General features: G+C 39.4%; 3 protein-coding genes across 5 annotated transcripts; 1 reads left to right on the top strand and 2 right to left on the bottom strand.

Moving 5' to 3' along the window:
• Window positions 1-435: 435 nt before the first annotated feature.
• On the top strand, window positions 436-3796 carry LOC111810118 (uncharacterized). 2 transcript variants are annotated; one of them, XM_023696698.2, is made up of 8 exons: window positions 436-1258; window positions 2065-2245; window positions 2336-2476; window positions 2573-2681; window positions 2806-2867; window positions 3061-3164; window positions 3314-3396; window positions 3550-3796. In XM_023696698.2, exons 2-8 carry the CDS (start codon window positions 2153-2155, stop codon window positions 3564-3566), a joined length of 609 nt encoding a protein of 202 aa, XP_023552466.1. In that variant the 5' UTR covers window positions 436-1258; window positions 2065-2152; the 3' UTR covers window positions 3567-3796. The 2 variants fall into 2 exon arrangements, with proteins under 2 accessions (XP_023552466.1, XP_023552464.2); XM_023696696.2 differs by having other exon boundaries at window positions 3314-3422.
• Window positions 3797-3889: 93 nt separating this feature from the next.
• On the bottom strand, window positions 3890-7841 carry LOC111810117 (uncharacterized). The gene is made up of 6 exons (XM_023696694.2): window positions 7260-7841; window positions 6558-6686; window positions 6358-6453; window positions 6045-6197; window positions 5563-5734; window positions 3890-5312 (listed from the first exon to the last, which is right to left on the bottom strand). Exons 1-6 carry the CDS (start codon window positions 7341-7343, stop codon window positions 4252-4254), a joined length of 1695 nt encoding a protein of 564 aa, XP_023552462.2. The 5' UTR covers window positions 7344-7841; the 3' UTR covers window positions 3890-4251.
• Window positions 7842-8236: 395 nt separating this feature from the next.
• On the bottom strand, window positions 8237-14438 carry MSH3 (homolog of DNA mismatch repair protein MSH3). Of its 2 annotated transcripts, XM_087117402.1 has the most exons (13): window positions 13202-14438; window positions 12377-12571; window positions 12074-12238; window positions 11749-11847; window positions 11418-11669; window positions 10735-10986; window positions 10478-10609; window positions 10113-10373; window positions 9957-10028; window positions 9562-9711; window positions 8987-9457; window positions 8613-8893; window positions 8237-8524 (listed from the first exon to the last, which is right to left on the bottom strand). In XM_087117402.1, exons 1-13 carry the CDS (start codon window positions 14189-14191, stop codon window positions 8521-8523), a joined length of 3324 nt encoding a protein of 1107 aa, XP_086973528.1. In that variant the 5' UTR covers window positions 14192-14438; the 3' UTR covers window positions 8237-8520. The 2 variants fall into 2 exon arrangements, with proteins under 2 accessions (XP_086973528.1, XP_086973529.1); XM_087117403.1 differs by lacking the exon at window positions 8237-8524 and having other exon boundaries at window positions 8609-8893.
• Window positions 14439-14460: the final 22 nt, after the last annotated feature.

The following is a 14460-nucleotide window of genomic DNA, read 5'->3' as shown; positions in this document are numbered from 1 at the left end:
GTCAAACTATTTACTTTTGGACTCGTAAAAATCCACCCAATTATCTGTCTCCACGTGTATGGATTTGAGTTGTCATTTTGTTATCCACACTACGATTATCTCCAAAATTATACTAATAATTAGCCTTTTCATTCACTTAGCTTTAAAACACTTTATAACTAAATAGATCTTTATATAAAATTAAAATTGAATCTGATCCATCCATTCATTCCAGACTGGTGTTGCGTGATCGGACGGTCTCGGGGCTTTCTCCCAACGCCTCACCCTGTTGATATACCACCATTTCAAACAAAACAAACAGAGCTCCTTCATACGAACATCCCATCGGAAGCAGAGGCCGCCATTTCACCGCCGCCGTCGTCGATTCCTCATCGTCCGCCATGCTCTGCGCCGGAACGTAGAAAATCACATCGGCGTGATTAACACAGGAGCCGCTCTCCGGCTAGACAGTCAAGCAAAACTCTATCGCCGTTGGATCTGGCATCGGAGAAAATCGCATCGACGGTCGAAAATCCGTATACAGGAGGTCAGGAGCTGAAATTGGCGGCGCGTTCATGTCGAAGACCTGGTGCGACGAGAGGCCGAAATGAGCTAGCCGTATACAGAGGGCTTTGAGCATTAGGCCATCACGGCCGACACCGTAGAGGAACACCCGGGCCTTCCGGGCGGCGCGTGAGGTCGCGTGAGGTCGCTTGATGGTGACTCTCTCGGTTGCAACTCATCGTCTTTAAACTAGCGAAATTAAGGGGTTTTGGCTCTATGTGATGTGCTTCTGGTGCAGTCGTTTTGAATTATCCTGTGGTATCATGCCACGTGTGATTAGTATTAATAATATATTTAATATGCAGCATAAGGTATATTATGTAAGTAATACTAAAATAATCATATTCTTTACTTTATGTTATAAAAAATGTGACATATTGTTGATCGGTTAAAATTGTAATTAATTTTAGCTTAAGTAAAAAGTTATAAGTTTCGAATTATATTTATTTATTTAGAAATAAGGAATCAAACGACATACCCTATGGCCAAATTGGCGGGGGCAATATCGGTATTGGGAGAAGAGAACGTTGCTTTGCAATTGCGGCAATCGGGAGAAATCGAGACAGAGCGTCCTCTAGAAGGGTAGTTCTATAATTCTTGGACGGAAAAACAGAGCTCCGGTTATTTTCAGGCGGTGAGAGCTCGTATTTGCTGCACTGGAAGGGGAAGGCCGTACACTAGCGGCAGTTCTTTCAGTAATCCTTTCATTCCAAGAGTATGAATCCGACTTCCTATCTGTTTTATCGATCCGAATTTGTAATGGGTTAATTCCTCTTATTGCCTGATCTGATCCATTTACTGCCATGGTTTAGCTTTCGATCGCCGAAATTCAACTGCGCATTTTCCATTTCCAATTTTTTTCATGATGGAATTCTCCCGCGTCCCGTAATTGTTTTTGGCGCTCGATGTTTGATCTTTACTGTTCGAATAACATAGCATCTCGTATGAAGTTGATTTGATTCTTAGCACATGCTTTTTGCTCCTCATTTCCATCCTTGGTAGAACATATGGTTCACCATTTGGAATATGTTGCTCGATTGTTTACTTTCAGCTCGCGGATCCGAATTTTGGTAAACTATATGCTGATTATCGCCCCTGAAAAGGTTTCTCCGGCTCGTAGATGCCATGTTACGGATCACTATTAAGAACCCCTTTCTGATTTTGTATTCAAGTATGGAGTTTTCAGTGGGAATGTTATGCATTAGAATTTGATGGTGCAAGGGAGTCTAAGTATTCTATTTTCTCTTTTCCATTACAAACACATTTCAATGGTAGTTGCTTTTGAAATTCCAGTAATGTTTTGTGCAGGCTTGAATACTATTTCATGTCTGAACTTTCATCGACTTTGCAAAACCTTTAGTTGATTGCTTGAATTTCTAAGCTTTAATTTGAATTCTCATGGAACCAGACTTACATTTTGAGAAAACAATCTGGTAAACTGATAGGCTGAAAATCTAAGTGGGGCTATGTTTTATTTGATTTACTTTGCTATTCATTTCTATCCTGTTTCTGGAGTTGCAGAATAAATTGGCCAAAGGAGGTCTGAAGTTATGAAGTTTGGCCCCAAGAGTTAAGAGAAACTAATATCCGAGCAAACTGAAAAGATACAATGTTCTCTTTATTTTATGGCCTCTGGAAGTACATATTTAGTAAGACAGAGTTTCATGTTCTCATCCTAGGAATTGACAAGGCGGGGAAAACAGTAATCCTCTTCCCTCTTGACTCATTGAGCTTAGTTATTTCCTCATATTTTTCCATCCACCATTCTAGGCTTACTAACTTTTTGCTGCAGACTTTGCTTGAGAAGTTGAAGTCCTTATTCTCGAACTTAGAAGGTCTCTCCCCCGATCGGATTGTGCCAACCGTTGGACTCAATATTGGGCGGCTCGAGGTGTTGAATGCAAAACTTGTCTTCTGGGATCTGGGAGGTCAGGTATGTATAATGAGCAAAGGTCTTGTTATATAAAATCATGTATGTATATGTTATTTATCTTAGTTCGTCTTTTTCATCGTTTGAAATTATTCGCAGCCTGGCCTTCGGTCTATTTGGGAAAAATATTATGAAGAGGCACATGCTGTGATCTATGTAATTGATGCTGCTTGTCCATCAAAATTCGAAGATTCCAAATCTGCAATGGGTAGGTGATGATATAGGATGGCCATACGTTAATTATGTTGGTAGCTGCAGGGTTCTACTGCTGCAGGAACTACCTAAACTTGATGAATATGATGCATTGATATTGTTTTGGATTTCTTTCCTAGAGAAAGTTCTTCGACACGAGGATTTGCAAGGAGCTCCACTTTTGGTTTTCGCAAACAAGCAGGTCAGAACCACTTCCTTTTCTGCACACCTCTTTCCTAGAAAAGGAAAACTATATAGAATGAAACTATGAACAATTCATTCATATACTGGAATATTAATACTTTCTTCTCAAGATCAAATTTCTTGTCATATTTTTGCATTTTCTTCTTTACATTTGATTTGGAGCTGTCGTATCATTGAATGCATGGATGCAGGATCTTCCTGAAGCTGTATCAGCCGAAGAACTTTCTCGTTATCTTGATCTTAAAAAATTGGATGAAAGAGTCTGCATGTTTGAAGCTGTTTCTGGCTATGATGGGTACGTGTATATAGCCAGTTTGTATCCATTCAAGTACTTGAAAATTGGTCTTTTGTTAGCCACTTTATGCCTGTTTTTCATCCATTAAATTATCTTTTCCCACAGAAAAGCTGTTAGAAAATTGAAACTCTTCATTCTTTTGATCACAGGATGGGGATAAAGGAAAGTGTTGAATGGTTGGTGGATATAATGGAAAGAAGTAAGAGAACCGAAATATTGAGAGCTCGAGCAGGTGGGGCTGCTCTCGATTCTGCTTAGGTCGAATTTGAAACATTCTACATTCTTAAACTGAGTAGAACTTAGAAAATCAAGCTGAAACACTTCAATATTAGAGCCTATTGACTTTTGGTACTTACTGTGATGAATGTTTATCTCTCATTGACAGGTGTTAGAGGCCCCTAATTCGTTTTACATCCTCCTGTCAGAGAGCGTCAGCACAATCTGGCTTCCTGTTATCTACCTTTACTGCAAAATGAAACATAATCTTGATTCAAGAGCTAGTTGGTAGCTTTAGAATTCCCACTGAAACTGTGAGTGTTTTCATTGGCATTCTTGGTTGATGACCATATTATTTCATACAAGTGGTCTGAATTTTGTCATCATTAAGTCTTATAAAGTTGTTACATTTTGAAGCTGGTAGTATTTGTTATTGTGAATGGATTGAAAAATGAACATCATCGGACTTGAGCTCTGCTCGAAGTATCCATTAAAAAAGCGCTGCATACTTAACGAGATCGAACAACAACTTAACCATATTAAGGTCTACTACTGACGGTAACTTACAACCAAATCAAAATCAAGTTCTGTGTGGAGATATCACACAAGCACATTACGTTGCCCAGGAGGCAAGGTACAAAACTTAAGCAAAAGAGGGTTGGCTGACCAAAACTAGCAAAACAAGAAAAAAAGAAAGTTTATCTTTTCTATGCAGCCAACCGAAACTATACAAGTTATAAAGTTGGTATTAGCCTTTGAAAGTGTTGCTTTCTTGTTGGTGCAAACCAGTTCCACAGCTTCAGAAGTTGGTCTTAAGAGATGCCTCCAGTGCTTGAATAACCTGCCCCTTCTGGCTAACACAGTCTTGTAACTAATACGAACCAACATGATTCGAGGCATTTGCGTTAGTTCCTTCGGTTTTTGAGGGGGCAAATTGGTGAAAGTAATCCTCAATATCTGGATTGTTAACAAGTGGGATCTCACCAGTAAGAGTTTTAATAGCAAATTCTATACAAGGGTCCGCCCATATTTCCCCAACTGGCAACTTCAGAGTCGAGTCTAGCTTTTCAACAATGTTGTTATTTTCGACTTTCCCAACTCGAGTAACAGGAAGTTCTGGAGATGGCAACTTCTCATTAAGCTTGTTTTCTGATTCCAAGTTTCTCCTCTCATTTGGAGTAAAGGCCACGAAAGGCCGATCGATATTGTTTGGCATCAGTGATGCTTCTGAGCTTATGGATGCGTCAAAAACGTCTCCAGTAAGCGTTTTAACTGCAAATGCAATGCAAGGATCAGTCAGTAAGTCCTCCATAGGCAGTTTAAGAAGAGGGCCTTGTTTTTTCACATCAGCCTTATCATCGCTTTCCACCTGCCCTACATGCTTTTCCAGAACGTCCTCTGAAGGCAGAAAGGAATTGCATTTCGGCTGCTGCTGCTGCTGCTCATATGCATCTTCAGATTTCATCTTCTTAACCTTCTGAGGCAGAATGGACAAGTCAACAGCAGAATGTTCTTTTCTACTTGAATCTAGATTTGTGTCAATTTTAGGAGAGTCAATTATGCTCTTTGTTTCATGCTCGACATCAGGCTTTTCAGGACATTGAGATGGCCACTTAGTTGTACTGGCTACTTGCTTATCAGACTCTTCACATGCAACCGAACACGCTCGGCGATCAGTTTTAGCTTCAAGCACTGGCTCAGCTTGGAGCCCTGCAAGTCGCTTTGAGGCACGGCATCGCAAGTTTATGTCTTTACTTTTCCTTTGTCTCTTTCTACTCTCAATCTTCGTTGCCCCATTCTCACTAGTGCACTTGTGTTGGATGGATTTATCAGGAGTTGACACAAATTCGGAAAAATTATTCTTTCCTTCTGATTGCTCACGTCCTTTTGCCTCTTCAGGAGTTGTGCAGTGCAACTTAGCGCCTATCCTCCCTGCAGTAGTTTCTAAATTCACATTAGATACAGAATCTTCAAAAATGAAAACCCTTCTAAGCACTGTACATGTGTTCTACTTTTACAGCATTCCATAACAGCAACTGGAATCTTTAGCTTCATTGTTCAAAATGCATGAACTCCCACTCTACCTACTTACTTAACGCACATATTATAACTGATGGAGAAATGACAAAATGGGGTGTCTATCAAACTGTGTCACACTAAAGCTGCATGTTCAGAACAATACCGTGAGTTAAATTAGGTTTCAAAAAGGCCATTCTTTCTCCAACACTTGCAGCCTTTGGAAAAATAGCTTCATCATCTGCTATTTCACTCGGTTCCGGTGAGTTGTCGCTCCATATAATCTGTCTCTTTGCTTTGCCAATCGCTAGCATCTCTTTCTTGGAGACAGCAGGTGACTAAGAGAAAAAGAAAGAATAATCAAACTTAGGTTCAAAACAGATCTTCTTGCATTTTGGGTTTAAAAGCAAGAAAATATCCAAACTGTTTCAGAAACCTTAAAAATCTCAAGTCGGTCTAATCCTCGAAAGATTGAGAGACCTTACAGTAGTGTCAAACAGCCATAGCTCTGAGATTTCAGATTGCCAAGTAGCTAGAAAAGTATTCATGGGTTTCATTGATTCGGAATCCATGATAACAGGCCAAAATTTATGTACATATTTTAAAAGAGACGAATTCACCCAAAATCCAGCCATTTAGAACACTTACAGAGATATCATCGTGCTGAAACTCAATGTTGCTGTTGCTGTTGCTCTGGCTCCTTGATTTATAAGCTAATCGGCTCACCTTTCCACTTGTTAGATACCGATGTACATCCCTCAACGAGCGAAGCGCATTTCCATTTACAGGATTAATGTAAAACTGCAAATACAAGTTTCATTTGTTAATATTCATGCTGTTTAGCATGTCACCAACTTTTGGGTACTAAATATAAGGATGAGACAAAGTGCAAAGTTAGAGAGCATATCCAAAATCCAAACGGCAAATCGAAACTACGTAAAGGAAATAGATGATCAATTACTGAATCTCTTCTTATTCTGTTAGCAGTCCTCGTTACTCTGATTTCTCTGATCCATCCAGGAGGTAACCCTTTTGCTATAGTCTTCTTAACTTCCACCTAGATTGCTTGAATAATACAAGTTTTTAAAGAAAAATCAATAAGGGATTAAAAAAACAAAGAAGAAGAAGAAGAAAGAGTTGAGGGTAGATTTCTTGACAGACATTGTTCTCTGGTTGCTCCACGGTTCTGCTCTCTTCAGATTCAGGATGACTGATTGCAGCAGTTTTGAGGTATCTAAACACCTCTGCCCTAGAATTAAATCTCATTTGACTTGAGGGTTCAAAATAATACTGCAACATTAGAATTAGTCTCAAAGATCCAACTAATTTACTTATCTTGAAATGAAAAAAACAGAACAGAATTGGCTACCATCAGATTTGTGATCTTTATTCAGACTTACTTTTCATATGAACATCCAAATAGTAGTAGAATTCATGGTTATCAAACAAATATTTGAATACCAAAAGCAAATAACTAGAAGACATTAAAATAGGAAGAGGCATGTTATGTTGTTGAGTCATTAATGGAAGTTGCACTAAGATTACAAGCTGTAGTTGCCTCTTCTGAAGGAAAAATGATACCATAGTTTGCTGCTTCACGCAAGCCTAAACAGAAAGGGCTTAAAATGGGATGAACTAGTTCATTCAAAATGCAGATAGAACCTTGGCCAAGGATTATATGGAAGCATCATAACCAAAGGAGCAAGAAGAAGGTAAGCCATTTACTCAGATCAGTAAGAATCTATACAAGTTGAAATCAAAAGCTAGTTGTAACAGCAATGTGGAACATAAAAGTCACAAAGTCAGATAAAGATCTATGAAATGCAAGTAAAAATCACAGGAGAAAGAAAATGAAAACAGTACCTTATCCTTCTTGCCACTCTTCCTCACTTTGACCTTCACAGTCCAGCCGGGTGGTAGCCAGTTTTCTGAATTCTGGTTCATCATTCAGCTAGATACTCGGACTTTCCGGTGAAACCCAGTTGCCAATCTCAATAACCCTTTCTCTTTTCTCTCTTCCGGCTCGCCAAGTTCCTGATTTCAGAGTCAAATTCCCTCAAGGGGATATAAAAAATGGAGGATTCCGACAAAATATTCTTCCAAACCACGTGTTCTGAGAAACCCCCCGCGAGGCATATAAACGTGTCAGACCCCCATGTATTATCCTCTATAACTCTCCCCTTCAAAATTTTCTACGACCCACTTCTCTGGATCTTTCGATTGGTACATTGGACCCATTTGCAAGTTTAAAACGCAGCTCGATTCAAATGTACCACCGTGCAAAGTGGACGACTACGATAACTTTTTGCGAGTGAAGCAGAGGATTGAAACCGCAAGAGGTTCCGGGAACGTCTACTGTAACGGGAGAGTAAAATGGTGCAGTATCAATGTACGAAACATATATGTTTTCTGGGAATATCGAAGCTTCAGTTAATCTCAACAATGGAGGTACGAATTCTAAGATGAGATTCGAAAAAAGAGCGGGCTGCTTGGTTATCTGCAAACTGTAAGGTAGGACACCCCCCTCCCCCCCCTTTTTGTTTTCTCTGTCAAAAAGTCAAAGAAAATGCATAATTTGTTTTGGGTATCAAACTTCAAACTAGTTACAAAACTTTTTATCCCCGAAGCCCCTTTTTTTGACCACTGCCAGTCAGTATTCGATATTCTTTTTGCTTAGTAAATTATATTTCAGTGCTCCACATGCTTACTATTTTTGTATCTGTTATCTTGAAGATCATTACTATTATTAAATCATCATGTTCTCATCAGGATGGACGTTTTAGTTCAGATTCAGATGTGATCCTCTTGGGTGGTAGGAGAGGACAGTCTATAGGGGTATCTGCCTTGGTAAATGTGGTATTAGAGCATGCTCTGTTTCTATTCAGTTGGTTTAGATTTCAAAATAATGTACTCATTGTGCCCTTTGTAAAGCAGTAGGAGATAGTGCTGTCCTACAAAGATTTGCATCTGAGGGGGCTGTCTTTTGCGAAGAAGGGAAAATTCTGCACACAAAATACTAATAAGATGAAATAAGACTGAACTAATGCTCTTCCAGAGAGATTTTCCTCCTCACTGCTCACCCAAAAAACTCATTTATTCATCACTCCAAGTTGAGTGATTTCATTCACCTGCCATTTAGCGTTAAAACAAAAGAAGTAAGCAAGACAAGACAGCGGTACAACAGAGAAGTAATGGAGGTTAAATGACTGTTTTTACCTTCCTAACAAGTCCATGGCCATGCTTCTAGCTTGGGAAAATTGAAGGAAACGTTTCCCCATATCATCAGGAGAACATATTGTAGCTTTCAAGAACAGAAAGAATTCCTCATAAGCATCAATTCTATCTTCAAGGAAGCACTCGGAGCTTTCCAATTCCAATCCCTTGCCTGATGCTTCTTGTAAATGTATTTCTCTGGTTTTGCGTTGTTCTCTTCTGGTTACTATTTCTTCTAACCATACCCCCATTTCTGTGGCTCGTGCAATACATGATAAAGGTATCTAAAAAACATAACAAAGCCAAAAAGAACTACGGTCACAACAAGTACAGGGCGTTTCGAATTAGGAGCAGGATAGGTGGATAATTAAAGTTACCTGTGCAAGTTGGGCAACCTTGAAACCAAAACTGCTCTCCGCAATTCCAGGAACGAGCTTATATAGGTAAATCACATCCTGAGAGCATTTTGGGACTGAGAAGCTTGGCGTTTCGTGTGAAGTCAGATATGAGACATGGTATACCCCTGCAGATGCTGGGAATTCCTTTGTAATATCAGCAACTTTAGGGTAATGGGTAACGAAGAGGACCAAACATTTCTTGTGGTGGAGAAGATTTTGCAAAGCTGCATATGCAATGGCCACGCCGTCGTGAGTGCTTGTTCCTCTCCCAAGCTCGTCAATTATGACCAAGGAACGTGATGTGGAATGATGGAGTATATGTGAAGTCTCAGTCATTTCTTCTAAGAAGGTGCTTCTACCTTGTTGAATACTGTCAGAAGCACCCATTCGAGTGTATATACCGTCCAGGACGTGAAGCTTCGCGGAGAATGCTGGTACATAGGAACCGACCTACATCGATCAGAAAAAACATTTGCAGTGTAAACTTGAAAGAAATGGGTATACATGTCTGTGTCTGATATGGTTTCAGATAAAAGTGGATCAGTTTAATTTACCTGAGCCATTAGAGCAATGAGAGCAACTTGTCGAATATAGCAACTTTTCCCCCCCATGTTTGGTCCTGTTACAATTTGACAATGCTCTCCATTCACGTCCAAATTCGTGTCATTCGGGACAAAATTGCCTTGTAATGTACTCTCCAAAACCTGCTTTGTCATATGTTGTAGACATGTATAAAAACCACGAAACAAAAGTTGTCTATGATCTCTAGATGTTAAGCTTCATGCAAGAAAATGCAAATTCCAACATCTATAATGGTATTTCAACCATATTCAATGCATCATCCCAAAAATATGGAACCCAAAAAGTCATCCTTTACTTGCACAGAAAGAAAGACGAGAAGTTTATTTAGTTGAATGAGTAGAGAACATTGTTAAGCAAAAAGTTGTACCGGATGGCGTCCAGAACATATAACTATCTGAGCAGGTTCATCATCATGTACAAACTCTGGACGAACATAGTTCTGTATGAATTTTAAGTTAAAAGGAATTACAGCTTAACATCATATTATGAAAATTGAAGTAGCTTTTCTACATTAAAATTTTACCTTATGTCTTGAGAGAATAGCTAACGAATAGAGACAGTCAATGGAAGCCAGTGCTTGAACAGCAGATTGAAACTCTGCATAATATCTGCTGAATCCACTTAGAAAGCCATCCCAAGCATCCCGAGATGCTACCATGAGCTCCTCATTGGCCAATGATAGCTCGTCTAAGGCAGCCAGTACTTCCGGTGGGTGATATCTTATAGTTTTCTTGGTACTATTGACCTTAACCCAATTAGAGGGTACCTTTACATCTAAGGCCAACTGTACAAAAGAAATTAAGAACGAAATCAACAAAAATCATTTTAAGCATTCCTACCAGTCTCAATTCTTTATATTATATTACAAGTTAGTTTAAAATGAACAACCTCAATCAAATGCGTAGTTCCAGACACACTAATGAACTCCAACTTCCGCATTCCAAGCTGCTTACGGTATACGGTGATCAGAGAATCCAATTTCTCTCTTGCAGATTGAGCCTCCTTCCGAGCTCTAGCAACCTAGAAAAGACTATACTAAGAATATAAAAGAGGATAAAGAAAGCAGAATGCATTGGAGCACACCAGCAAGGAATTAAGACAATGACTGTAGACAGTGAAACATTTTGAGTCGAACACGTACATACCGTTGGAAATTGGTCATTATTGATGATCATTAGGTTAGGAAGGTCCCCTTGATCTGCAGCTTCTTTGCTGATCGTTGACAAAAGTTTTGCAGCATTGCTAATCAAACCAGAGGAGGAAGCAGATAAAATCAGCCTTCTTAAGAGCTTGGAGCCAATCATACTTTCACTGGAATAATTGTCATCCTCTTCATCAATGTGAAACTGCTGAAGCTGTTTCCCCGCATATAAAATAGCTTGAATAACTGCAATGAACTGCATCATACATTATTAGGAAACTGTCCATGTGCAATATAGAAGAAGCAAATCAATAGGAATTGTATAATAAGTGTAAATAATCCACTAAAACTCTTCAGACCAGTAGTTACGGATCGAAAACTCAGGCCAGAGACCGAAATATCGGAACCATCATCCTTTTAAGGAAAGCAAAATATAAGAAAAGTTTCGATTTCTTAAGAACCCACCTATCCCACAAATCCTCCTATCCCTGCACTGGAAGAGGGGAAAAAAGATGGCAATAGATATACTCTAAGCCGTCTATAGAAGTGCCATTAGATTGAAGCTACCATATAACAGCTGAGAAGAATGGACAAAAAGGCTTATCAGCTGTGTCACAATGTCATTACATTTATATGTAAATTTGCTCTTATTTCGGGCATATGAAAGATAAAAGTAACTCTTAGTACCTCTGACGGGGCTGCAGTTCGGTGAAAGATTCGTGTTATTCCACGCTGAATATCTGGTGCCCTTCCCAAGGTTGTTAACACTGAAGAAAGTATATAATTCAATTCTGGTTCAACGACCATTACATCAGAATCTTCTTCATCTGACTCTCTGATATTTTGAGATACTTTTGAAGATACCATAGCTGCAGCAATCTCGGAAATGGCCTCTTGACGAGCAATTATCATGTCTCTTTCACATAAAGGATGTGTTATCTGTAATATAAACTATAAATTTTAGAAGCGAAAATATGAAAAACTAAAAGCATGAAAGACAACATAATATGATACATACCCATTGGCGAAGAAGCCTCGAACCGAATATTGTAAGAGTGTGATTCATGCACTGTAATAGAGAGCCAGTTTCAGAACCGTCATCATTATTCTTCAAAACCTAAGAAATAGGCATATTTCTACCGTGAGTAAAACAAACGACGCCTGAGCAGGTAAATGAGAATAGCCATCAATAATACAAACTAAATTCAAATCTGAAAGATCAAAAGTATTAGCACTGAAAACTAAGTTCAAATCATATGCCCAAAAGTAAGTATATTTAACAATACTGGCTTTGATAAATTTCGATGTAAAGGTAAGTGCAGTATATTTATATAGGACATTACCTCAAGTTGTGTGAGTGTATTGCCTGAGAGGGTCATCTCCATTTTGCATGAGAATGGCCTAAAAGAAGATCCCAAGGACACAATTCTTTCTAAACCAAATTGCTTTAAGTAACGAATGGTCAAGGCCAACGCTTGAAGAGCTAAATTTGGCATGTTCATTATTTCCTTCAAATTCAACATAAAATATCTCATAATGAATGAGGTGAATAGCAATTCAGTTATTACAACACATAATCTAGAAAATTCATTTTTTTCATGAAGATAAAGCAAGTTGGGATGCTAGGAAAATCCCTAACAGCGTACCTTAATTGCTATGCGATCACTTTTTCGTCCAGCCAACATTGTATCAGGGTCGTGATGATCAGCTGCTAAGTTGTCTTTGTCAATGTTTTCATACAAAGACATCACTTCAGCAAGTGCACTGCCATCTTTAAAGCAATCTCGTGAAACATGCTCCACACGGACATTTGAAGCAGGTCCAGCATAACCTAGTAATAACTGGTCACAAACGATCGCTGTCAGAAATAATTGAAAGTTGCTGTATATTAAGGAACAGAAACTAACAACCAAGAAAATGAGGGAAGTACCTAACTATAAGTCAAGAAATAAACATAAGAAAGCATCCTTCATACTGAGTCCATTAAAGTAATTTTGTAATTATTTTTTAATAGCAATAGGAAAAACCGAAAAAGTAAGGTCCTAGCTACTACATGATGCTGCAGTATGGATGACTAAGCGTCCTAGTTGATAGAAGAATGTACAAGTTACTCCAAAGGATCAAGCTCGAGAAAATTATCGGTTCAAACTAAAATTCAAGTTGTAGACATCATATATTTACAGCATCTTTTTCATTGTAAAAATTGGCACTCATCCTAACAGAAACTTCAATTACCCTACCACACAATCATGAGGCATACAAACTACACAATCGGTACAGCAAGCAACAGCATTCAATGCTACAGTAAACGAAAGGCTTCCTACTCGATCGAACACCTAGCAAAGCAGAACAAAAACGTACGATTGCCCAAAAGTTAAACAAAATAGACAAAAAGGAAGAAAGATTATAAACAGTTCTTTCTCATCTCGTCCTTGACACATTATGTGTGTAACTACAGTTATAATTTATACCTTCTCTGTTGCCTTTGATATGGGATCCCCAAGAAGAAGCTCTGCAGGAGACAAGCTCAAGAGCATTGCCTCAAGCCCACTTCTCATGAAGTTATCATCATATTCCCTATAAATAACATCCCCAGTTGATATCTCCATGGCAACCATCCCAATTTTCACATCAACCCCATATTCGATTCTACGGTCCAAATTATCCATCAACATGCTCTTTTCAACTACACAGAACAAGTAATTACTCTCTCCCCCACATCCCTCCTCAGCTCCCCCTAAATTCTGGACTGCCTCCAATGTTGCTTTAGTATACAAAGCCGATAGTCCCCTGCAAAAGGGGCCTAACTTATTCGACCCATGAGCCTTCATCGCAGCGGTTTCAGTTTGCTTGACAACACCCACCTTATACCCTGCACTAACCAGCCTCCTCACATGCACATTCAATCTAAACGTGGGTATACTCGCAGTCATAAAATTACGATCCAAATGGGCATAAATACCCAAAACACGAGCTGCTATTTCAGCATCTTGGCCAAAAAATCTGTACCTGTAACCAACCTCCACCATGAGAAGAACATCAGGGTACCTCTTCTTAAGGTCCACAACTTGTAGCTCCAAAGGGGTGTATTTGGCATCACCGCCCGTTGGGGCTTTGGGGTTTTGATTAGAAGATTCAAAGGAGTTTTCAATGGGTTCAAGGAACTTCTCGAGGAATCTTTTGTGAAGTGAGGGATTGGAGACGGAAGGCAGAGGGTTATGGGTATGAGGAGAGAGTTTCGGGCGTTTAGAGGATTTGGGTGGCGTTAACTGAGAAGCGAGTGCAGAAGAAATGAGACGCTTGGAAGGGGAGAAAGTGACTGTTGCTGATATCTTCGGCGGTGAAAACGGTTGGGTCGGCGGAGCTAAGGCGGAGGAGGAGGAGGAAGAAGAAGAAACAGATGGGGACTTGGGTTTCGGAGCAAAGAATCGAGAAATCACTTGTTGCTTCTGTTTCCCCATGAAATTTGCACTACAAAATTTCGTCTCAGTTCTCACGCACACAGACGCATTGATACAGACACGGTGGCCACCGCTTTGGCGCGCTTTTTCGTTTTCTACAGAATCAAGGTTTGCATTACAAACTCTTCACCTTCTCCATTTAAATCATTCGTAAGTGGAAGAAAGCAGAAACCGGCGTGCGCTTGAAATGAAAGCCCGAGAGATCCTAATTGTCATCGTTCTTACGATCTAACACTCTTCACAACAATTCTTCTCCAAACTAAACTTAA

Source organism: Cucurbita pepo, chromosome 14 (assembly GCF_057944985.1).
Source record: "Cucurbita pepo subsp. pepo isolate OVF chromosome 14, ASM5794498v1, whole genome shotgun sequence".
Taxonomy (NCBI): Eukaryota; Viridiplantae; Streptophyta; class Magnoliopsida; order Cucurbitales; family Cucurbitaceae; genus Cucurbita; species Cucurbita pepo.
The sequence above is the reverse complement of the archived record's forward strand: the minus strand, read 5'-3'. Positions and strand labels throughout refer to the sequence as shown.